This window comes from Gordionus sp. m RMFG-2023, chromosome 4 (assembly GCF_954871325.1).
Source record: "Gordionus sp. m RMFG-2023 chromosome 4, tfGorSpeb1-WG-v2, whole genome shotgun sequence".
NCBI lineage: Eukaryota > Metazoa > Nematomorpha > Gordioida > Chordodea > Parachordodidae > Gordionus > Gordionus sp. m RMFG-2023.
Genome location: NC_088778.1, coordinates 21,222,079 through 21,248,127, shown reverse-complemented (window position 1 = coordinate 21,248,127; position 26,049 = coordinate 21,222,079). Strand labels below are relative to the sequence as shown.

General features: G+C 26.6%; 1 protein-coding gene across 6 annotated transcripts in view; it reads left to right on the top strand.

Annotated features, from left to right (window-relative positions):
• Nucleotides 1-549: 549 nt before the first annotated feature.
• LOC135927930 (uncharacterized) overlaps nt 550-26,049 on the top strand; it is a 37,034-nt gene continuing 11,534 nt past the window's right edge. The window contains exons 1-16 of one of the 6 annotated variants that reach the window (XM_065464208.1): nt 550-676; nt 765-1,318; nt 8,284-8,394; nt 12,122-12,180; nt 12,226-12,241; nt 14,437-14,776; nt 15,323-15,561; nt 15,650-16,115; nt 16,269-16,396; nt 16,447-16,516; nt 16,560-16,610; nt 16,645-16,772; nt 16,820-16,892; nt 20,292-20,612; nt 21,288-21,305; nt 21,638-21,743. In XM_065464208.1, coding sequence (XP_065320280.1) covers nt 773-1,318; nt 8,284-8,394; nt 12,122-12,180; nt 12,226-12,241; nt 14,437-14,776; nt 15,323-15,561; nt 15,650-16,115; nt 16,269-16,396; nt 16,447-16,516; nt 16,560-16,610; nt 16,645-16,772; nt 16,820-16,892; nt 20,292-20,612; nt 21,288-21,305; nt 21,638-21,743 — 2,672 coding nt within the window. In that variant the 5' untranslated portion in view covers nt 550-676; nt 765-772. Of the gene's footprint in view, nt 677-764; nt 1,319-8,283; nt 8,395-12,121; nt 12,242-14,436; nt 14,777-15,322; nt 15,562-15,649; nt 16,116-16,268; nt 16,397-16,446; nt 16,517-16,559; nt 16,611-16,644; nt 16,773-16,819; nt 16,893-20,291; nt 20,613-21,287; nt 21,306-21,637; nt 21,744-26,049 lie in introns of all 6 variants that reach the window. The other 5 variants (XM_065464209.1, XM_065464207.1, XM_065464206.1 and 2 more) reach the window with 5 other exon arrangements.

The window sequence follows — 26,049 nt, the reverse complement described above, 5'->3', positions numbered from 1 at the left end:
GTTAATCTAAGATAATTATGTTCATAAATAAATTTGTACCCATCTAAATTTATTATGCTATTAGTTTTTAAACAGATAATCGATTTATTGATCTCATTTATTCCTAGCATTTTGTTATTTTACAATTTAAATATAAGTATTGTTATTTTTTAAAAAAAAATCATTATTATCATTAAATCTTTTGATTTTGATGGTTTTTTTAAAAAAAATATAATAGATAGATATATTTATCAATATTTTATATCGAAAAACAATAACTGATCATCATTAAAATAAAATTATTAAAAACACATTTGTTTCTTCCCTATTATATCGAGATTTTTTAGAGGAGAATAAACGAAACAATACTAATATTTTTCGGAGTATTTGTGTTAAGATTAAATTTTATCACGTTTATAAATAAATTTATTGATAATTTAAATTTCTTTTTACAAAATATTTAAAATTGTTTTTTTATAAATTAATTTTTTATTGTAGTTAAATGAACATTTGTTAGAGTATTTTTATAGTATATATAAATATTTTTTTTTATCATGGAAAGTAGTATATAACCTCATTTGATATAAAAAAATATAATAATAAAAAAATAGTTTAAATGGAATAGAATATGATATGTAAAAGTTGTAACATAGTAACCATCTCCACGAAATATCAACGTAGGATAGATGAATTATAGGTAAAAAAAATAAGTAAAATATTATATATGGCATATTAAATGTTGACTATTTCAAATATAATTTATACTATTATATTTATAATCTCAGATATTTAGATGGCAGATTTAACTGCAAAACTGGTTTTTTATCGTATAAAAGAAACTATACTAAAAATAAAAGAACTCCTTACTAACCATCAGCAATTATTAAACGTTGAAAATGAATCGACACCTTCAAATTCATCTAATTACTTGCTTGCTAGGTTCGATTTATTAGATCTGCTATTGGTCTTTTGGATTCTATTGGCCATTTTGGTAATATTACTCGTATGTATAGTGTTCAAGTATTTCAGAGGGGAAAAAGGTAAAGATTCAGGTAATAAGGTAGACCATTCTCACCAAAAAGATGGAGATAAACGCAATGACAAAGATAGTCAGAAATATTATAAAAAAAAAGAAGAGGGTCAAGGCGAAATTTTCGAAGCAAGTGGTGGTGAAATATCAGGCGATATAATTGATGGTTATGTTATGATTCCACCTTCGGAATGGTTAATTAATTTCAAAAATTGGTTCGAGGAAAACAAGAAAAATTCTTTAACCTTTATTCGGCATTTGAAATCCCATATTTTGAGCGGGCTCAATCATAAAGCGCGCATGTCTAAGGTAATTGATTTTTCAATCCATTATTACAAAATAAAAATTATCATTGTTGGGTATTCAAAAAGAACTCTCACTTTAACATTTTTTAAAAAGCAAACATTATTATTACAAAATAGACGAAAAAAATAAAGTTTAAAATATGCTTGCTAAAAAAAATAGTCAATCATCTTGGGCCTGCGTCCCGATTAAACACTGATTAGATTTATAATTTCACTTATAAATATATATGTCATGTTGGCTGACTCGTTCAAATGGAGGGGGGGGGATTATTTTTTATATCTAAAGCTTAGATAAATTAGGAGTTTTCACATGCTGTCGAATTTATTTACCCCTCGAGCCATCAGTTTTAGCGAGTGGAATCCATGAGAATTCGGAATCCCTCAATGTTTAAGATTATTGCTGAGGAGACGATGTTTACATTTAATAAATTTGATTTGCCCGATTATAACCCTTAAAAGTTCAGGCAATTTTTGCCATGAACTTTTCAGTATAAAAATTAATACAAATTAAGAGTAGTTTAATTGTAAAATTGTCTGAAATTTATAGTATAGGCACTCTACATATGCTGGAATCCACATTTTCGATCAAATTTTTTCAAATTTAATCGCCTCTAGAAAATTATTTAAATTTTAGAGATTCGAAATTCTCCTGGAATATTACAATATTGTATATATAAAAGTTCGGTCAGAAATTCATTATTTAAAGCTTTTGGGTTAATTAACCGATTTATATGAATCCTAATTAACAACCTTTATAATATCTATCAATTTTATATTTACATCTGGAATATTTAAAACATATTTTAAACTATGATTCTAGGTGTCAGTGTGATAAATTAATTTATCAAATGAATAGGTTTTGATATCTTTTTTCTTTATCATATTTGGGGAGATATTGCGAAAGTGATTTATTTTCGCAGCATACAGAAAATACTTAGGCTAGATTATATATTTAGATGCTAACCATACCATTGCTTATCCGTAACCACGTTCTTTCTAACTGACCAATTTTTATAATTCTTTTGTTAAAATGTAGCATTTTAAATTAATTTATAATCTATTTCTATTTTTATTGGCTAAAACATATTTATCAGTATAAATTTAAAAGCTAACCACTAAGGGAGAGTTTTGAAGTTTTATGCTTCCGTTTCATAAATTTTAAAAAATACTATTCCGAAATTTTATGTAATTGTAATTCTGGATCCAATGCATCTTTCTCTTTAATATTAACATCCTATAATTTTTCAAGGTATCCATCTCTTTTTTTCTTGAGTTGATTTATTATCAATGATAGCCTTATGCTCATTATTTAAGATTTTTCTTTTTTATGAATAAAACAATCTAGTATAAATTTATCTGGTAATATTACTTTATTTTTAATTTCATAGTAATAGTTCCAAATATTTTTTACCTTATCAACCTTTAAATCACACTTATGGAAAAAAGAATATTTTATAAATATTGATTCATATCATAATCGTAGCTAGGGTTTTCATAAGGGGAGATTTTGGGTGGCTTATTAAGCCATACATTTTATTTGGTAGTTTTAGGCATCCTATCTAAAGGCCCTTGGACGTATTACATAAAATAAACAAAATTCCGAGTATTTTTTTTAAAAAAAATCAAAAATGTCTACTAAGGCTACACGTCTAAGGAGTTATAAGAAAATTTACGAAAAAGATAATTCGAGGGACAGAAATTGTGATCAAATTAAAACTGCACACATAGATATATCCATAATACTAAATAATAAATTACCATCTTCAGTCAGGAGCGGACTGGGAAGCTAAAGGCCCTATGGGACATTTTTAAAAGAGGCCCCATAGCTGTGGGGCTTCGCCTCAAATGCCCCTCTGCAGACCTACGGTCCGCTCTTATCCGGCATGCGGCCTGTAATTATATAATTTTATTTCAAATCTACTTCACTATTTTCAAATTTACAAGAATTCTTATCTTTTAATATTTATGTATGATCCATTTTAAAAAAATACTCGTTCTTTGAGTTTGAATACATTATTGTTAATTTATAAACTTTCCAATCCACCTTTAATAAATAAATGATTTAAAATAATCTTCCATATATTTTCTATATTAGGATTAATTTTATAGTATAATTCTTATTTTTTCGTATAATATATTTACAAAATCTTTTTTTTTTCATTTTCATTATTTTATATATATGGTAGCGAAGGCTGCCTGTGGAAAATAACGGTTAATAATAAATGGTGGGGAGTCGGAGATTGCAATATCTATGAGGGAAATAAAATAAGTTAACAAAGTATTTAAATAACAAAAAAATAAATATTTTTATAACAAAAAAATAAAATATTTATAAGAATTAAATAAAAGCTCTGGTATATTTTTATAATATTAAAATAAAAAAAATAATATTTTTAAAAAAGAAGTAAAATTAGTATATAGTTGTCAATGCAATGGTGTGCTGACTGAGGATAACACTTATTTTGGTCCAATAATAATATACCGCTGACCAGGACTCTAAACCAATAGCATTTGACTAAAGGTTTGGCTTTAAAAAATTGGAGCATAGGAGACAAAAAGAAAATAATTTTCTTATTATAATGCTAAAATCTGATAATTGTATTAAAAATTTATTTCTGATGGTTTAAAATTTTTATTATCTTAAAATGATATTTATGAAAACAGTGTTTCTGTAGTCCAACATATAAAAATCGTACATTCCCAAAATAGGAAAAGAAGCAAAATTAGAATGATGGTTTATCACTGTATGTATGTCCTATTTCATATATCAATAATAGATCCCATATATTAAAATTGCTAAATGATATAAAATTAATACTATAGAAACTATTAAACGTTTACTTCTAAAACACTTAGAAAGAAAGGAATGCTGAAATTGTGCCTAAAGTGAAATTTTCCAAAGTTGTCTTAACAATTTTCTCATTAATGGTGAACATTTGGGCAAATAATCAAGAACCTCACTTAATTCGATTTCTTCTTCTGCTGACATATTAAAGAGACTTTTTAGATAAACCTGCCCAATATTTGATAACAGTCTATTTTTAATTATTTTTAATTTGGAATTCAATTGTCTGTACTCTTCTTCAAGCCAATAAGTAGAATGTTATAAATTCTATAAAATGAAACAGCTGATCAGTAACCTTGCCTAACTTGGATTTTTTTTAAAACCTCTTTAGTTATACCTTTAATATTAATTTCATCAAAACTACTAAAATTGAAATATTGAACATCAGATATGTGATGTTGATTTTTCAGATATCTTTCTATAAAACTGGTTGTTATCTGATCGATGATATCATAAAATATTTAAATTCTGTAAACTTGAAGGGAGTCATTTTGGACGCTCATCTGAATATTTCTCAAAACACCTCTTTTTACGATGAATTCTGCGTTATTTCAGTTTCCGTGCATATGTCATCGGATAACATCAAATCGAAATTTCTATTGATAGATGATACCATATTTGTAGCTTTCATATGTATTGAGAAGAAGTTTATATAATTTAAAGATGATCTAGATCTTCAACCATTTTCCAGGCAGTTAAAATGTCTAAGTTTCTTGATTGTAAATATTTTGATAAAGGCCCAATTATTTCAAAAATTTTTAAATAAAATTGTGCCGTTGGCTATTAAGGATATCTATATATATTTCCTTTATATTTAATGATCTATTTCAGATAAAATGTAGATCTTATATTTGAATGAAAAGATCATCAATAATCAATATATTTTAAGTAAAGGTATTTATGGATAAATAATGCAATAGAGTTCCCAATCTGCCTACTCTAGCACAGGAAAATCCTTAAACTATGGTTCATTTTAGTTAGACGGAGAGGGTTATAAAATTTCTTAATACTTAGCTAGAGTTGGCCAATCAGTAATTTAAACCAAAATTTAAAATAGTGAAAGATAAGGACTTAGATAAGCAAAATCTAAATTAAATAACCAAATTGCACCATATTTTAAAAAATTTTATATTACTTTATAATAAAAAAAATAATCTAAAATTAAGAAATAACATATATTAAAAATTACAAGTAATATTTATAACGTCGACATTGGTACTAGAATTTAATTGCTTAGATAAAAAAACTAATTTTCCTACCTTTTCTGTTCTTAACTGATTACTAAGCTTTGAGTGAACAACTCCAAACGATGAGAATACCCTACTCACTGAAGCGGGTGATGATTATGAAGTAAATAGTTGTTTCATTTTTTTAGAATATTTACATCCTTCCCCACCTCCATTCACCCCCCCCCCCCCAGACCAAGTCATACCTACAAAACCAAGAATGAAGACTTTCAGTCAAAAGATATTAAAATTAGCTATTATTTGATACCCATATCGATATTTTATTTTGATAAAAATATTCCTTAACCCCCCAGACCTAGACTCGCTCATTAAAGGGGAGAGATTGACCTCCAGTTGAATAAATCTTTTGATTGGCTATCGATTGATACCCTATATTAGACATATCTTATTTCATAAGGCCAGAAAAAAACAACATTGAAAATTAATAAATAACAATAATATTAAAAAGCGAAACGAAACGCGCCTAAAATGCTTTTTAAAATAAGATTCCTCTTTATCACAATTAAAACGTGATAATACCGTATTATCATCCCTTAACTTATAACCCTAATTTTTTAGTTATCCCTTTAAAACCCGTGATGATCCCGGATAGTTATGATCCCTTTAAAAATTACGACATATACATATAATAATAATGTTCTATTTTCTATATATAAACTATAAATATTGCATGGATATGTTGGCGGCAATGTTCTTTTTATCCGTCAATGTGTTATTTTTACAACTTTAAATCATTTTTGAAGCGCTTTTTTTAAATTTACAAGATTTTACCGAAAATGTATTCCAACTTGTTTAGAATACCTACCTTATGATGTGTAGATATTTTTATCGTTACCTTTTGAGTTTATAATTTATATGAAAAATCTATGTATTAAGTTCTAAAGTTCATGGCAAAATTGTCTGAAATTAAGGTAGATATTCTAAATGATGGAATATATTTCCGGTAAAATCAGATTTTTAAACTTAAAAAAACACGCTCAAAAAATGATTTAAAATTGCAGCTATCATTAAAAATTTATTAAATATTTACTTGCGGCTATCTATTTTAAGACAATAATAATACAAATAAAATGTCTTACCTATTTAATTTCCATGGATCCACATTTTAAGAACAAATGAAAATAGTAAAATAGTTTTATTATTCGACTAATGAGGGCTATTTATATTGAATTTATTTTATTTCTTATCGTTTATAATCTCACTAGGAAATTAAATTAATATTTTAATTTATAATATTAAAAATTATTTTGTATAAATACATATTTAGATTTTAAATCAATTTTTTTAAAAAAATATAGGCCACAAAATTCTATCCTAAAGGCCCTTAAATTTTTAAAATCTCGAAGCCCCGTGGGATATTTTCCCATTATTAGGCTTACCGTCCCTGTCTTCAGTTTTTCAGTTGACTAGATTAGCTCAAAATAAAGAAGAATGCAGGAATTGGATAAATACTTTGTCCATAATATACCCTGGCCGGGCAGGGCCTTAAATTTTTTTTTAAAAAATACCCGGGCCGTGCTTGAAAATATAAAACGCGGGCCGGGCCGAAAAAATTTTCGAAAAAAATCTGGGCCAAGCCGGTATATGGTACTTCTGCAGGTCTCTTATGATAATAATAGAAGTTTTTATAATCAAATTAAGCTAAAAATATATGAAATATCTTTCAAAATACATCCGAGATTTTTCGGTTTTCTCGCTTTCCTATACGTATGCCTTTAGTTGACTTGACCATATTAGTATTTATCAAGATTTTGATTTGCTTAGATTTTGAATGAAATATAATTAATAGATAGGAAATATATATAATAAAATCAATGATTTATATAAATTTAATATTTATAAGTTTTTGAGTATGCTATTGATTTTACCAAGAGAACATTTAGGTTTAATTAAATATACATTTCATTTTGAATATATAATTTATTTTTAAAATTTAAGAAGTAATTTATGAACAAAGTCCAATTGAAATACAAATATAAATCATATAACTGTCATTTTAATTGAAATCCCTATATAACACCTAGTGTTATTAAACAACTCGTTTTGAGCCGATTTTTAAAGACGGCTAACTCAATATTTCATCCAGAATAATATTACCCAAGTCTGAAGATTTTGCCTGTAGAAGGAACAAAGGTTTGGACATCTATCAGCGAAATCTCGTGGCTTCACCCTATTCCACTCATTCTCGGCAAAAAATAAATAAAATAGTTAATTATAATTATAAACAATACTTTTTTAATATGAACTAATTATTATATATAAATTAAAGTTAGTCATATAGTAGATAACTAACATTAACTTCCAAAATTAGTTGCAGTTAGACTGAAAACCAAAAAGGGGTATGAGGCAGCTGAATCCTCTTTGCAAAAACGTTGACTATACCGGTGTGATAGTCAGTATATAGATATGATAATATAATCGAAATATATATGTAATATATTAACCTTAATAAATCAAAACGAATAAAATTTAATTTATATTAAAGCCCTACATAAGATCTATATTCTTTCCAGGTCCGGATGTCCCGAGAAAAATTTTAAAATTTGTTGTCATGTTAGAACATGCTTTAAATTTTCTTTCTCCCAAATTTGAGCCTAATGCGAGGAAATTAAAAAAATAATGAAAAATTTTACCATTTATTTTTCAAGCAAAGTGGGAAAATTATAAGTACTCGAGAATATTAAGAATTTATTTTTAATTATTTCCAAGGTCCTAGTTTGGCCAGCCCCGAAACCTTTGCCCGAATGAATTTTTTAAGACCAAACGAGTTTGAAGCTATATCAGTCCGAATTATATCGATCCGAGTTTGGTAAAATTGGATGAAATTTAAATGTAATACAAGCACATAACTATAATATAATAATTTTTTTTATTAAGGAAAATGTTCAAATAACGTTTGAAGACATATTATATAACTGTGATAAAGGAATATCTAGCAAGGTTAAAATCAATCATCTTACCTCCGAGCCTTCTTCAACAAATGGCATAGTAAATTATCATATTTTACAATCAGTTAAGTTATGTAATTAGTAGTTTTTAAAATTATTCTTAAAGTGTAACTAGTTACTTAAATAGTTTACTATTACTAATTAGCATAACAATAAAATAAGGTAGTCACTTCACATAATAAAAATATAATCTAGCCAATTCATTTGTTTTTATAATTATTTTAATATTTTATAAAATGTCTTCCATTCCAGTTCCATCCCTATTTTGATAAGGCTAGACATTCCTGAACTGATTTTATTTTTCCTTTATTAATTAAACTAAATTTTAGGCAAATTTAGGTGAAAATATACATTATTTATTACCCTCCCCTGCCATAAATAATTTAAATACCATATGGCAAGGTTAGATGATAATGATAAACAAATTAGTACTATAAACAACTTGTTTTAGTCCTTCAGAAATAATGATTAAAAGAATAATGGAAAGGAATAATTTTTCTTTGCTGAAATTCAAAAATTCGGAATGTATTACTAGATATGTCACAATCAATTCATGTAATCAGTCAACGTGTATTGCCTTAGTCAATATATGTGATATCAAAATTGTCTGAAATTTATGGATAAGTTAAGTCAGCATCTACGTAACAGAATTTTCACAAAAATCTTAACCTATTCCATAAAAAAAATTTCACCGCCTTCAGCGCCGTATCTTTACGTTTTTAATTACAGTTTTTTATTTAATAATAGTCCTTTCATATATTTTAAAAATAAAAACATAAATAATTAATACTCTACTACAAACTATAAAAAAATTGTGAATGCAAGAGTTATTTTTTAGATATGAATTAAATTAAAAACCTTCCTCTAATTTTCGATGAATGAATTATTATAGTATTGGCATGAATATGAGTTTGCTGATAAAATCTAACTCTTTTAAATTATTTAAAAATATAGGAAATTATCCAGAAAGAAATCTTATTTTAAAAATAATAACTATGATTATATGCATTATTTTTGTCTATGTTTAGCAATATGTGTATATTAGTCTATGATAAAAGTATTCAATAGATTTTTAGGGAAATATATTTTGCTCTATCTCATCTAAAAATTTAATTGCTAACTCCCCAATAAATTTACCCTACCCCATTAGATGTCAACGCCTTTCAATAAATTTGGACCCCCCCCCCCCCCATACCTTTCGTGTAGACGCTGAGATAAGTATTTAAAAAACATGCTAAAATGATTTAAAGTTGATAAATATCACAATAATCAGAGACCTGTAGAGGTACCATTTGCACGGCCCGGCCCGGTTTTAAATTTTTTAGGCCCGGCCCGGATATTTTTAAAAAAAATTTTTTACGGCCCGGCTCGGCCCGGATTTAAAAATTTAAGGCCCGGCCCGGATATTTTTTTAAATTATATTCGACCTGCTATATACAAAAATTCACCTATGAGATATTTTACCATATTTTTTAGCGAGTATTATCGCTTATTATTTAAAAAATTCATTTAAAAAGCTAATTGAGAATATTATATTGAATTTATAAAAATTATAAAAATGGATATTTTGAGCATATACTATATTTTATATTGCATTTATAAAAATAAAACTAATATTCATAAAAATGGTAATAATATTTGTCATATACTATATTTTATATTACATTTAAAAAAAATAAAACTAATATTTAATTTATAAAAATGGAAAATATTTTGAGAATATAATATATTGTATTTAATTTACTATTTAATTTATAAAATAAAAATAAATCGCTATTTAAAAAAATGCATGTATAATAAATAGTATTTTGAAAATATAATCTAATTGCACAATATTAATATAATTTATTTTATAATATAAATTTTTAAAAAAAGAAGATAATTGTATTATATAATATTGTAAAAAAAAATAATGAAAAATGTTGGATTAAAAACTTTCAAGACTCAAGGTAAATATAATAAATGCAATAAATATTTGACAGTTTGCAAAGTAAAAAACCAGCATGATTGACGAAACCCTATACTCAAGAAAGATATTAAAAATTCACAAATTATCATGAAGAAAGAGAAGCATATCTACCTTTTCAGGTTCTCCCAGTAGTGGAAAAATTCCGCTCACAGCTTGCACTTAAAGCAGGAATTGCCAATTTTTCTAAAATTGGAAATTCGCTTTGATGAGCCGCCCACCACTCTAACAAATTTTCCACCTTAAATGTTTTATCTATTATTTATGTAATTATAATATTCATCATCGGGTATTGACATATTACCAGAATTACCATCGCCCCATTTGTCATAAAACGATTCAGTTTGTTTAACAACAGTCGTAATTTGACTGGTCGATGGTATTTCATTTACTTCCTGAGCCTCTTGTAATTTAATATAATCTTTTATATAGTTTTCCGTCATTTTGCGATCTGTCCCTGACTACATACGTAATTGCTTGAATTTGGGACAGAGAAAGAGAGAAATAAAATGATACTTGTGTAAAACAAATTTTTCAATTAAAAAATGCTTTATATTAAGTAAAATCAATTTTATTTCTCCTTTTCGCTTTGAAAGGTATTACAAACTTTAAGAAGTGATATTCCTTTATTTGATTGTTTTGGTAAAATATATTCTAAAAATTTAGATATGAATTATAAAAAAATATATTAATAATACTTGAATATTGGGGCTTATTTAAGATATTCCTTTATTTGATTGTTTTGGTAAAATATGTTGTAAAAATTTAGATATGAATTATAAAAAAATATATTAATACTTTGAATAAATTTGCAGGAAATTAATAATTAGATCGATCTGTGGGTTGTTAGGTAGTGTTAACCATCACCCAATATTATATTAATCATAACTATAATATAATATAATCTTATAGCCATTAACTCATAATGTAAAAATTTTTATAAAAAATATTAAGGCCCGGCCCGGGTATATTTAAAAAATTTAAAATACGGCCCTGCCCGGGCCGGGCTTAGGGCCGGGCCTGCAGGTCTCTGACAATAATTTACTGAAAGCGTTTTTAAAATTTTAAAAATCTTATTTTGCCGAAAATGTATTCTAGCCCAGCAAATCTAATTTTATTTGACCCGAGCTTGGCCTGAAATTATTTAATGTTCAAGCCCGAGTCTCGCCCAGCCCAAATATTTTTAAAATAGGTCTGAACCCGGGTGGGTCTAAATTTTCTAATTAATATTAAATTGAATGCCTTTTTATAACGAAAAATAAATTAAAAATCACTGATCGCTTTGTCCTTATCACAGTAAATTATAATTGTCATTTTATACGTTATATATTTAGAATTTTTTTATGTTTCTCAAGCCCAAACTTGGCCCCGCCCAGCACAATTTATTTTAAAGTTTTGCCGAAATATATATTAATTTTAGACCCGAACATACGGGTGGATCCGGATTTCGGATCGAATTGCAAAAATATCTATCTTAGAAATTTTAGACAATTTGATCATGCACTTTGAGTTATTTTTAATTTATGTACTGGCAATAAGCGAGATGACATAATATAGGAAATTTCGATAAGCTGCATAATTTTTTTTTAACCTTTACATGATGCATGAGTAAATAAATTTTTTAACAAATAGACTTACTGAAGAGGTGACCAATTTAAATATTTAATCAAACAGATTTAAAGATAAAAAAATTTTTTTATTCAGAACTTAATTCTCCCTAGGTATTTCCCTAGATTTTTTTAAAATTCATTTACATTGAATTTGTAATTTAAATAAATAGCTTTTTACATTAAAAAAAAAGAAAATGATCGATGACATTGATGTAACAAATGTTCACATGAGAGTATTTGCAACAGAAAGGTTAGATAGTAACACAAAAATGGCTTTATACAATATATTATGCAGGAAACTACATGGACAAGTAATTACATAAATAATTCATTATAAATCTTTTATGGATATTGGAATTCAATTATTTTAAATATAAACTGTTCTGGCAATCTTGTTAAACCATACTTTTAGAAAAAAAATAATATGAAGGTAGATACAATAAGAATGAATATAGATGAATATTTTCATAATTTTTTTCTAGACGTTAAATCGAAGGCTAAATTTTATGATATAACACTAATTAAACTTAGTCTAGCACCTAGGCAATTTTTGAGATGTAAAATAAATATTGGCTCAACTGAAGAATATTATAAAATATCCATTTCATCCCATTCTTAGATACTTTTTTATCGCAAATAAAAGTACGGTTTTTAGATAAAAAAACAAGTCTTTAGCAATCTTCAAGTTTTATTACCCAAAGATCCTTCTTCGTTTTCTAATTCCACTATTAGTAAAATTAAATATTTAACAAAATTTTATTCCTATGATATTGATACTGAAATAAATTTAATCAGTGAATTCGAATTGTGGTATAAATATTTACTACGACGAATGAAAGGACTTTTTCCAACTTGAGATTGAAAACATATTTACGAGGTACTACTTCCGAATCTCGGCTAAATGGGTTAGCTCTGTTAAATATCCACAGAGATTTGTTTCCAACGACAAACGAAATTCTTGATGAATTGGCAACATTCCCACAAAAATTAAAAATCACATTATAATTATAGTATTTAATAAAAATTTTTGTATAATATTGTTATTTGATAAGAAGTTAAAAAAAACTTGTTTTTTAAATTATTTTCTAGTCAATATTTTATTCACACTACTATTAGTATTTTCAATAAAAAAATTATATTCTACTTATATAGTATGAGAATTTAAGCTGAGGCTAGTTTTTAAAGCAAATTTTATAAAAAAAATGACATTAAACTTTATTTCAACTTTACATTTAAAATTTTTTTATTAAATATAATATACCTAACTTAAAATAATAAAAAATAGGCATGTAATATCCATAAGCACGAACTAGTAAATAATACTTAATATAGAAAAATTATTATTAATAAAAATTATGAATAATTTAATAGAATAGCTAAAATATAAGACCAGGGAGTTTGGGGGCGAAGCCCAAAAAAAATTCCCCCCCCCCCACCCCCCTTTATAAGAAAATCCTGGATAAGCAACTGGCATCAAACCTATATACTTATTATGGTCAGAAGGTCTAACTAATATTCCCTGGTTTAGAGGAAGACATATCACTTAGTTTTACTTTTCAGTTTTTCCTCCAATTAAATTCTTGATTCGATTATATAAGCTTAAAAATTTGGAATCGTGAAATTTAAATTTTCTATTTCATCCCCGTTATTATTTCAACAAATGGGTCCTTCCTTTACCCTCGAGGCTATAATTTCCTGTTTTAGGGGAAAAGATGGCCCTAATTGATGGGAATCATACATCCTTTTTTAAAATTTTACAGTTTGTTGTATCTTGAAGAGGAAACTAATTGAGTTTAGAAAGAAATCTTTAATTTTTAATTGTATTTATTTCATATTTTTTAAAAAAATAATGTCTAAAGTATTTTAGATTATAAGTTTAAATAAACCCTCCAAAAATTAATATTTAGAAAAGTTAAAAAAAAAGTTGCTACTTGCTATGATTGGCCTATTTGAATCTGGTTTAATATATTGATAAAAATTTGAAAAAACCCGATTTGGGTCGATTTTTAAAACGGCCTATTAAGATTTCAGCCAAAATTATACTATGTAAGCTTGTTGATTTTGCTAATAGATGACAGAAAGCCTTGAACCTCTATTTTTAAAATCTCGGAGCTTACATAATATAATTTTGGCAAAAATCTTATGGGGTCGTCGACCTAAATCGGACTTTTGACCAACACTAGGTAAAATACTGCTACATATTAATAAACATAAAAGATGCAGAAAGGTGGCGCTTCTTTTTATTAAAAGGGTAGGATGAGTATTAACCTTTTCGAGAAGGTAGGAGCAGTAGAAAGAGTGAGATTCTTTAAAAAAAGATCTGCTAAGTTTTACAACATTTTTAATTGAGATTTTGTCATTATGATAAGATGTAAATTCGGGTAGTATTTTCAAATTTTATTGCAATATAGTAAATGATTGAAACATGGAAAGAGTAAGAATAAAGTCACACTTTTTTATATGTATTATAGTATAATATTATATATAATTTTATCTCACATATTAGTTAAAAATAATACTTTACCCAATACGACGCATATATCACGCCACCGTAACTTTCGATACTCCTCCCGATTTAGATCTCGAGATCATAGAATATGACGATGATTCAATTACTAAGAACAAAGAAACGAAATCTAAATCCATCCTTAAAAACAAGGATAATAAAATATACAATAACAAATTAAACATTGAAACATTGGATAGGGTTGTCAGAGAAAGCATATCTGCTTTTCAAATGACCATTGACCTGTCTCATTTCTACCACGGAGTTACAAATAACGTTAAACCATTTCCACTGCCTATTATAAAAAATGGTCTTCCAAAAAATATTTCCAAGATTCTATGTATTTATAAATATATAATATAACAAATAATATATATATTTTTTTTATCAATTTCTAATTCATCTTTATTAATAGCTTATTTAATTTAAATGTTAGGAAGTGTTTTAGCTGGAAAAATATCCATGTTGATTAAAAAATACGATTTATTTATACGAACATTCATACCCAGGATATTTTTAGGGAGCACTATTAAGTTGATCCACCATAAATTTTATTAGAGAGCTTTAGGACAACCTATTGTAAATCTTTGGGCGGGATACATTTTAAGGAATATTTTTGGGTTTTCACTCATTTATAAATTAAAGATGTTTTTATTAATAATTTTGAATTATTGCCAGTATTATAAAAAATTATTAACTTATACTTATTTTTTCTTAAAATTATTGTTGCGGGGTGATAAAAATATAGCAGAATAATTTATATTAGAGTTTAATTTGATATTTATATAAACAAATAAATTTTCAAGGAGGGGGGGGCATCCTCATGTCGTCTTACTTGACTCCGTCAATTAGCACAGCAATTTAAAAATATTTTACATTTTATTAGGGTTGACTGAAAACAATCATATATTACTGGAATCTGATTTAGACGAAGAACGGAATGAAAACGAAATAAAAGAATATGGCATTGAAAAGTATAATAATATCGATAAAAATATTGTGATTCCAAGTTACTATGTCCCTAGAGATGATGGAACTTTTGCCTCATCTCATGAATTTTATCCTCAAAAACCACCCCGTCCATTTGTACCAGAATTTGATGGAAAGATATCGAACAATTTAAATGTATATTATTTTTTCATTATAAAGCTTCAGCTATCTCATTCATTTTTTTTTACATTACTAGAGATTAAATATTATATTTCTAAATTAGTCAAATAAAAATCTAATCAAGGCTACATCTGGGAAAGGCAATAATTTACAAAATTTTAACGAATCTCCTTATGCGATCTCCTTGCAGGATAAACGATTTCTTAATTTGCCTAAACAATTGTTCGTAAAAATTGTCAAAGCCAACGGTTTAGGAGATATTTTAGGTTGCCAAGATCCTTACTGTAGTGTAAGTTTATTGGGTGCTCCTTATAATGAATTCCAGACCGATGATAATCGCGAAAATATTCAAAAATACAAACCGAATTTAACCAGTTCGCAAAAATATATGACTTCCGTAATCAAAAATACTTGTAATCCATTCTGGGATGAAAATTTTCTTTTTGAGTTATGGCCCGATAATAAGGATACTAATAATAAGGTTACCAAAGATGATAAATCTTCGGAAAAGGAAGTGATTTGGCCAAAATTAAAAATGGAAGTCTTTGATAGAAGCAAAAATGTTGGGGGTATGCTATGCTAATAAACGATATTTTATATTTACTTATAAAATTTATATTAAGTAAAATTGAATTTTAAGCAAGATTTGATGATTATGTTGCCTTTTATTTATTTGTACCTATGATATTTATTATATATAAATTCTATTACATTTTATACAGAGGATTTTCTAGGACAAGCCATGGTTCCTGTAATATCCTTATTGTGCAATCCCAATCAGCGTCAAATCATTCCATTACTCTCGAGATCTGATCGTACTGATCCTGTTTCTGGTGCTATTACTGTCGAGGTTTCTATTATTTTATACACATAATTATATACATTTATTATTTTCTTAAGTTTTTATTGCTAGATTCGAATGGTAATCCATTGAATGAATCAAAAATGCATTCTCCTTCAATTCCGATAAGTAATAAAATACCGTTTTTTTCAACTGTATATTATTAATTTAGCTTCCACTAAACGTTATTCTGAAACTAAATTAATGAACTTAACTCACTCAAGTATTATTTTTGTTAAAATAATAAAATTTGATAGATTTATTAGATAAAGGGCTTCCAATAGACTCAAAATCTCCTCATGATATGTCAATATCTGATAAGAATCCATCACAAATTATAATTCCTAATAAATACACATGCTTGCACATAACAGGCATCATCAAAGTTTTTATTTAATACTCTTATAATTTGCTAAATATATTTTAATAAAGAATTTAAGAGATGGCCGAATATATGAAGTCGAAGATATTGATGGAAAGATTATGCCATCAAATAATTTTAAAGGTTAATTGGATAAAGGGAGCTATTTAGACATTTTTTTATAATCATAGTTAATTTATTTATATTTTTAAATAATATTGAGTATAATTTTAATTACCAAATATACACGATAAACGATATGAGAGAAGGATATGTGTGGCAGAGGAAGAATAATACCGAATGGGCAGGTTATTAGTGGTAAAGTATAAATAGGGATAAAAAGAGATTTCTTAATGGGGGGGGGGGGGGGGATAGATAACTCTGAAAGCACTTTCGTCATATAAATAAAATTTGACGGGGGTTAGGGAGTAGTTTTGATTTGATTATTTTTTTCTTCTGATTTTCATTTGGTAGATGGGGTGGTGTAAAAAAAGATAGGGAGCAAAATTTTAGAGGAGAATAAGGGGTAATTTTTTTAGTAGAATAATATCTTCATTGGCTTGTGTGAGGGGGGGGCATATAGCGTCAGAATCATGACGCTGTGAAGAATCTGAGCAGTGAAATTAATTTGTTTACTAATTGAGTTTATTATTTTAAATATGATAAATTTATTTTATTTTCCATTAGATATCTTATTTTATTAGGCACATACATTATAAATAAATGTTTTTATTGAAAAGATTTATAACTAAATATTTATTTAGTAAATGTAAAACTATTAAGGAACGACTGATATTTAAAAAATGTAACGCATTACTCTTACTATAAAATACTAAATATTAATTATAAATTTTCTTTTTACTTTTTCTCCATTGATAATTAAAATAAAATTATACAAAAATATAAAATAAGACCTTTTTCTAACAATTTTTTATTTATTTTTAACAACAATTGATTTTCATTTTGATCAGATAAACATGAGAGCATAGTGTTCAACATAGATTTCGCTGTAAAGAATGATCTCTTTTTTCAAAAAATAAAACATATTAGATTATCCAGATCCTCATCATATCTTTTTTCTATCTTTATCACAATTGATCTCTTTTTAGATTTGAGCGCTGTACATAGAAGTTAAAATATTTGAATTAGGGCAACAATCTACACTTACAAGGTGTAGTCCTAGTGCCCTTATTTCTTATTGGTGTTAAAAATGTTTCATATTAGGGCTGAGGCAGAGTTAAATCATGTTATCTGAAGAAATAGCATACTATGGGCTTCAGTTACGGGTAGTATATTTGGAGATACGGCACTAGTCAGTCCATGGGAATGAGACGAGTATGGGCCCTATAATATTAAACAGACAAAAACTTTATTAAAATTTTATTAAAAAACAAATTAATTTCGTATAAAAATTTATAATACACCAAAAAGTATAAAAAATATAATGATGGTAAACATACAAATTAGTCCCTTTTATAGGGAAAATAAAAAGCCCACTTACAAATTAAAATAAAATTGGCGCAAAGTAACAAAAAAAACGTTTTTGCGAAGTTGTGTTAGTTTTAGCTTACATAATTGGGGATAAAACCAACTTCCCTATACTTTTCGGAACTCAAGTTATACCTCTGGATTCAGGACGATTTCTGGGACCTAAATATCTAATTTATAATTACTGAACATCTTACTAAGGAATCCAAAAGTACCCCTGATAAAAAGAAAACATAAAACCAATATTTCATATTAATATATTTAAGGCAAAACAAAAGAGGGATAAAAAAAACTATTTTTAAATTATGTGCATTTATGACTAAAATAAGAGGGACACCAAAAAAAAACTAGTTTAAAATAAAATTTGAAAATCTATATTTAACACTATCTTTATAAAATAAATTATAATATTAATATAAATTAAAATTAAAATACCTTGATTGACAATATTAATTAGATTAACGATATTGACTGTATAAAATTTAACAACAGGTTGACGTGAATTTATTTAAGATTTTTAAAAAATAAAATAAAAAATATTTTTTTCATATTTTTTTAAGAAACAATTTTAAGTAATGAGTAACGTTTTGCATTACCGTTACTCACAAAAAAACGTGTTACTTATTTCCTCTTTAAACAAATAACGAATGCCACTCCTTTCCCTCAAAAAAGTAATGCCGGTAGTAACGACGTTACTTTCATCGACGTTAGTTGCAACACTACATAATATTACTTCAATAGGTTTTACCAAGATTTATGTAATTGATAATCCAATCTGATCAAACATAGGCCTCCATTAATAAAAATACTTCGAATGCCAAAAGATAAACTAATTTGAATAACAATGGCTTTAATTTAAAAAAATATTTTATTAGTCATCAAAATATTTTTTATTAATATTCGATTATCGATTCGAATTTTTCATATTAAATATCGAATAACAAATCGAATCTTATCTAATATCGAATAGTCTTCAATAGGCCTAATTCAAATATATGATCTGAAATCATTGAAAATTGAGCTTTCACAATTTTGACGAGAATTTAGAGGTTTGCAATTCATTTGTTACCTAGATGCAAACTGGTTGTGAAGATCTTAACATTTGGAAACGTCTGAGATACTCCGAATAGTCTAGCATAATCAATATTGAGATTATGGAATATTTAGTGGAAATTCTTACAATTTAAGCCTTGTGACATTGATTTACTCTCAGAATCAATAAAAATAGAATTATTTTCCCTCCTTTCACCGCTTACTCATATATATATAAATAGAAATTTCAATAGATAGAGAGAACTGAATTTTTCTATTTTGGAATTTCTTGGTTTCAAGGATATACCGTGACTTCAACTTATATGAGAAAGCGAAAAACAGAATTATATTTATTATTGTTTAAGTTTTATTGGTTTAGTATTGATTTGTGGAATTTACAGGAGTGAGGAGGAATTATTTTTAGGATAAAAGAATTATCGGGTGGGATCGGAAGAATGGTAGATTGAAAGAGGAAAACTTGAGCCAATGACTGAAAAAGTTAAATATATGCGAAGGCTTTAGTGACTTATGCGCTTGAATCTTTATTAATTCAAAAGTTGATAGATTTTTGGACGATTTTGAGAAGTGGATAATTTCATGATATCTGTTGGAAGCTATGGGTATGTGAGGTGTGGTTTGTTATGTATGGGAAATGGGTACATAAATGGCTTCTGGATTGAAGACATAAACGGGCTCTCGGACCTCCCCCCTAATAAAGAAGCCTGCTTTAGTGAATATAATATTTTAAAAATATTTAGGAAGAATGTTCAATTTTAAATAATATGCAAAGGTTAACTGATAGCGTGAAAGAAGATTAAGATTGGGGAGAAAATTGAGGCTTTTCTTTTAAAATGATTTGATAGAGAAGTTTAGCCAAGTTTGGTAAAGCCAAAATAAATAGAAAGAATGACGCAAAAGGGGGAAAAATGGATAGGTTTATCCAGAAATGTAGGGAATATAGGGTTGGTAAATGATATAGATTTTTTTTTAAAGTAAAATATTCTATAAAATATTATATTATAGAAATTTTTATACCCGACTCTGCTTCCATGTTATCCTCATTAAGAAGAAGTTTAAGTCTGAATCGAAAACGTAAAAGAAGTATAAGCAAACAAAGGCTAAACGAATTATCGCTATCTCGCCTGTCCCCCGCGACGGAAAGAAGTCGAAGTGCTGAACCCTCCAATGACAAATCAACTCTATCCAATAAAAATCAAAATCAAGCTCAAATATCTTTCACAAAAATGGATAACGATCGTAACCAAAGGACTATGTCAGCCCCACCGTCTAGCCCTTCAAATAAGCGCTCGATCTCTATCACATCTCCTGGAACCGATAGAGGAGGCATGTGTTTATTTGTTTATTTAATCAATTCAAAATTTCCAATGCAAAAAATGTCCGACGGACATCCACATCAATATAGTTTACTATTTTTTTTAACAGGCCCTAACCGTCTACCCAATCTCTCATATTTTCTTGATTAATTCTTACCCCTTTCCTAATTTTAGTATTGCGGATTATATCGCTTCATTAAAATTTTATGCAAATGAAAAAAAAAAAGAATTAAAATTAAACCTTGTTGTGATTTATATATTAATATTTACTATATCTAACTTTAAATCCCAAAATTTAGTATTACAAACTAAAAATAAATTTATAAACTTAAATCCTTCTTAGCGCGCCTGTTTTAAAAAAATTCTGAAAGACCTGAATTAGCTGGGATTGTATTTCAGGATATATAACATGCCCTGTGAATTTTAGTCAATGTGAACATTTGAACTACTTTTAATCATAATAATTTTTATATTTGTTTCATAAAACACAAAAATATACGGCATAATTGCCTGAAATTCATAAATCATGACTCTGAATTGGCTAAAACCCTACGGTTTATTTTATAAATTAAATACATCATAACATCAATAAAAAATTTGTCCTTAAAATAGTCCTAACATTAAAAACTCTATTTTTTGGTATTTTATTATTTATTATAAATATTATTTTATTTATTTATTGCAGGCTACCTTGAAGTACCAGGTAAAATTTTTTTTAAAATAACACTAGTTTTGAATTAATTTTAACCCAATTGATAAAATTAATTAAAGTCATAAGTTTATGATAAAAGTGATGAAGGTCACAGTTGGGTCTATAGGTCGGAACGAACTACGGTTATGATTTTAAAATAGATATAGAAATTCGTATATATAATTGGACAGAATTTATATATATGTATATATTTTGCTATAAATTTACTAATAGTAAATTTTTTTAAACAATTTTATTGGGTCGGGCTTGCAGGTCTCTGATTTTTATTATTCTTATATTTTATAAATCATTATCATAAATTTGACACAAAAATCATGATAAAGTAATTGGTAGCGATGGCAGTAGTCTTCATAGTCGTTATTCATCGGCAACTTTCCTAGTAGATAACTCTATCACAGTCTTAGAAGCTACTCATGGAAATTTTACTAAGTAATAATTGTTATATTTAATATAATAATTATTAGTGTTGTAAACCCTCCTTTATCGTTACTTATTAAAATTAATTATTTACAGTTACAAGTTACATCTTTAAATATAACTACTTACATTTTCTAAATTAACTTAGAAGTTACCGTTACATTTAAAAGTAACTTGTTACATTACAAGTTACTTTATAAATTATTTATATAGCGCATCATTTTTAGTTTCATATTTTTATTTTACAAAAAATTTTTGCGATTTACAAATCGTAATGGGTGGGTCTATTTATCGCTCGGCTAGAAAATATCTCTCGGCTAACCACATAATAAATCATTTATAACTAAATATCGCTCGGCTAGTAAATGTCGCTCGACAAACCACATGATAAATTATTTATTACTAAATATCACTCGGCTAACCATATAATAAATCATTTATTACTAAATATCACTCGGCTAGTAAATATCGCTCGATTGGGAAATGTGGCTCGGTTAACCACATAATAAATCATTTATTATTTAAATTACGCTCGGCTAATTACATAATAAATTTTTTATTACTAAATATCGCTCGGCTTATATTTATGTATTAAATTTCCAAACATTTTTCAGTGGGTTTTCACTTTCCTAATATTAATTGAGAATTAATTAGTTTATAAATAAGATAAAGGTTTGGACAGGTGTAAAAAATTATCTATTAGATATTTTAGCTTCAATACTTTTATAAAATTAAAATTGCTCGTAACATTTTTTATTTATTAAAGTAAAAGAAATAATATTCTATCCGCTAGATGGCGTCTTTAAAATTTTTATTATAAAATTTAAAAATAATATTTTTGAATGTGTTTAATAAATTTCGCCATATTCTATTAAATATTTTTAATTTTTTTATTATAAAATATAAAAAATTATTTTTGAATGTGTTTAATAAATTTCGCCATATTCTATTAAATATTTTTAATTTTTTTATTATAAAATATATAAATAATATTTTTGAATGCGTTTAATAAATTTTGCCTTATTGTATTAAGAAATTATATAGGATAATCATAATTATCCAATATTTCTAGAATATCGAATATATTTCATCAATATATATCAGAGTTGTAAACCCCCCTTCTAAAAAAATGGGTTCGGGTGAGAGTTCAGTGAAAAATCTCTGAATCCGGTTCAGGGTAGTATAGTTAAATAGTCGAGTTTTATTGACCCTGAACTCGAGCCGTAGTCGTAAAAAACGGCTCAGACTAGTGCGGCTCAATAAGCCGTTTGAGCCGATTCTATATTTAAAAATATTTTATATATTATCAAATTTATAAAGAATTATACAAACTATTATTTTATATATATGATCCCCAGAGTTGTTAAAATACACTTTTTAAATGGATCTAGATGCAAATACACCCATTTTTTAAGTTTTAAATTAAATATAGGGGAAAATAAATCCTTGAAAAAAAACCGGAAAAAAATTTCCAAATAATTTTTGTTTAAATTTTCAAAAATAATTCTGCCGCTAAAATAATGGAAATATTTCTAAAAAATTATATTCAGTATTTTCTGAAAGTTGAGTATTTATTCTCGACGTTTGAGGATTTTTTTTAGCATTATTTCTGTTTTAATTCTAAGCGATATAGGGCAATCTCAAAATATGGGAATTGATAAATCGGTTGGTAGCTTTGATACTTTATAATTTAGTAGATAACATAAAAAGTATAGATTTGTGACATCTTGGAAAGAAAACATGATAGATTTTTATAGAAATAGATGAAAATTATGATTTCAACTTTTGAAAAAAAAGATGGAAACAAATAATATTTTTATTATTTAATTTCTTTTGGGGAAAAAAAGGAAAGGGAGGGAAATACAATTGAAAGTTATGCTATTATGAGAAAAAAAAATATGTAAAAAACGGAAGTTATTAATATTAAAAAAAATAAAACTCAAATTTTAAGATGCCAGCCAGGCGGCAAAAGGATTTAAAAAGTATTAATAGTTAAAAATTAAAATAACATAATATCAATCACAATTCACTTCAAAATAATCATTTATTACACATCATAAATTTTTTTTTCGAATTCATATTCACTATCACAATTCACTTCAAAATATAATCATTTATTTATTACATATCATCAATTTTTTTTCGAATTCATATTCACAATGGAGGATGCTATATTAAGGTTAATATTCATTTACTCTTCATATTTTCTTTACCTATGAAATGATTCACAAAATATAGTCAATTATTTTATTATGGTTTTTACTTTTTATTCAAATAAAGATACATAGGTTGTTACATACTGTGACCCTATTAAAAAAGGGTTCGAGTTTATTTGCAAAAAATATCTGAACCAGGTTGGGATTCAGGTTCGGTGCCCAGAAAAAACTTAATTTAGTTAAAATAACAGATACAAATTTTTTATTAAAATTAATCTTATATTTAGTTTAAGAATTCACCGTAAAAATATTTATCATTTGGAGTTCTGGTGACCATCATTTAAAAAAACAATATGGAACTATATAATATCATTCTAGGGCCATTAATAAAATTTGACAAATCGCTGTTTTTATTAGGAAATTAGACTGGTAGGGTAGTTTTTGAATTGTTTTAAAAAATATTAATATAAATATTAATTTTACCCAATGTTGTGTGCCGACTCTGAATATTCGCACAAGGGTTCAGACAGCACTCACATTTTCATACATCCAAATTGGAAATCAAAGATTTTGGCAATTTTATTTGATATCAAGAAATTTTATTTAGTCAATTTTAATAAAACCTTGATATGGTTACATTTTATAAAAATCTTATTTGATTTAGGGTTATCTTCGTTCTTTTTATTTACTCAAGATTCATCACTTGAAAAAAAATTAATTTTTTCTATTTTTGCAGATTAAAAAGAGATCCAGCTATGGCCTTAATAGAAAAAAATAAATTAAGAGAGCCACAACCAATAATGTTAAAGAAAATATCAAAAGATTCTATAAGTGAAAAAATTATACAAATGGCGCAATCTCCAATCTTAGAAAATTATATTCCGCAGGAAATTGAATCTGATGGTAATTGCTTTTACCGGCCGGTTTCAATATCGTTATATAAACCACAAACACATCATATTTTTTTAAGACTGATAACGGCAATAGAAATAATTATAAATCCTCAATATTATGATAAAAACCATCCTGATTTTTTCCAAAACTATAAAATTAATCCAAATATATGGGTGAATGAGTATTATGAGATACTCGATTCGGCTCTAAATATAAATGTTTGGGCTGAGCAAATTCATATATGCGCATTAAGTGCTGCTCTTGGCAAACCAATGCCCATCAAATTCATTAAAGGCTTTTACCGATATCCTTTATGGCAGGGGTGTAAGCCAGAGTTTAAAGCCTCATATTTTAATCATGTGGACATCTACCATATGTCCAAATGATATATTTAATATTAGAATCAATCACTTTGTATCTCTCATACCAAATAATTATATTAATACATTAACAAAAAAACCCCAACTGTCCAACAATATCATAAAAGATTTATCATTTTCGATAGAAAATATTCTAAAAAAACCATGTAGCGAAGATATCCGATTAAAATCTTTACCTTTTTTTTTAAACAATATTATAGCCGAAGGAGGTCATCCAAACTATGGGTTTTTTTTAAACATTGTAAAATCCATAAAAATTTTGCTTTCTCCCAATAATATATTGCACGAAATACCTTTAGGTATAAAATATAATATGTATTTTTTAATTTCTAATAATAATTTTACAAATTATAAGAATAAAAATTTATATATAGATGATTGTGGGCCATGGACAGGCTCAAAATCAAGCTCAAGAAAATTATATTATAATATATATAATGATATTGTTCAAGGTCCGTATATTTTTAAAGATGGCCTATTTAGGCAGGACACTCATCTAGGTGGTTCTAGAATTTTTAAAAAAATAGAACCTCAACCTTTAACCAAAAATATAATTGTTCTTTATAAATACTATAGTATTTTAAAGAGAAGTAAAGAGTATAAACGCCGAATTTTAAAAATTAATTTTATTGAAAAGCCTAATTACGATTTCAAAGATATATATTTAGTTGAATATATAGGACAATGGCCAGGTCCCGCTTGCCATGGGAATTCCAAAAAGATTGTAAATCCTTATGTACGGACTTCAAATCAGTTATTATCAAACATTAGAAATCAAATAAAGGACAATCAAACATGTCGCAATATTTATAATAATTATATATTTCAAAAAGACCCAATTAAACCAAAAAATTTAAAACAAATTTATAACTTAAATTATAAACTTAA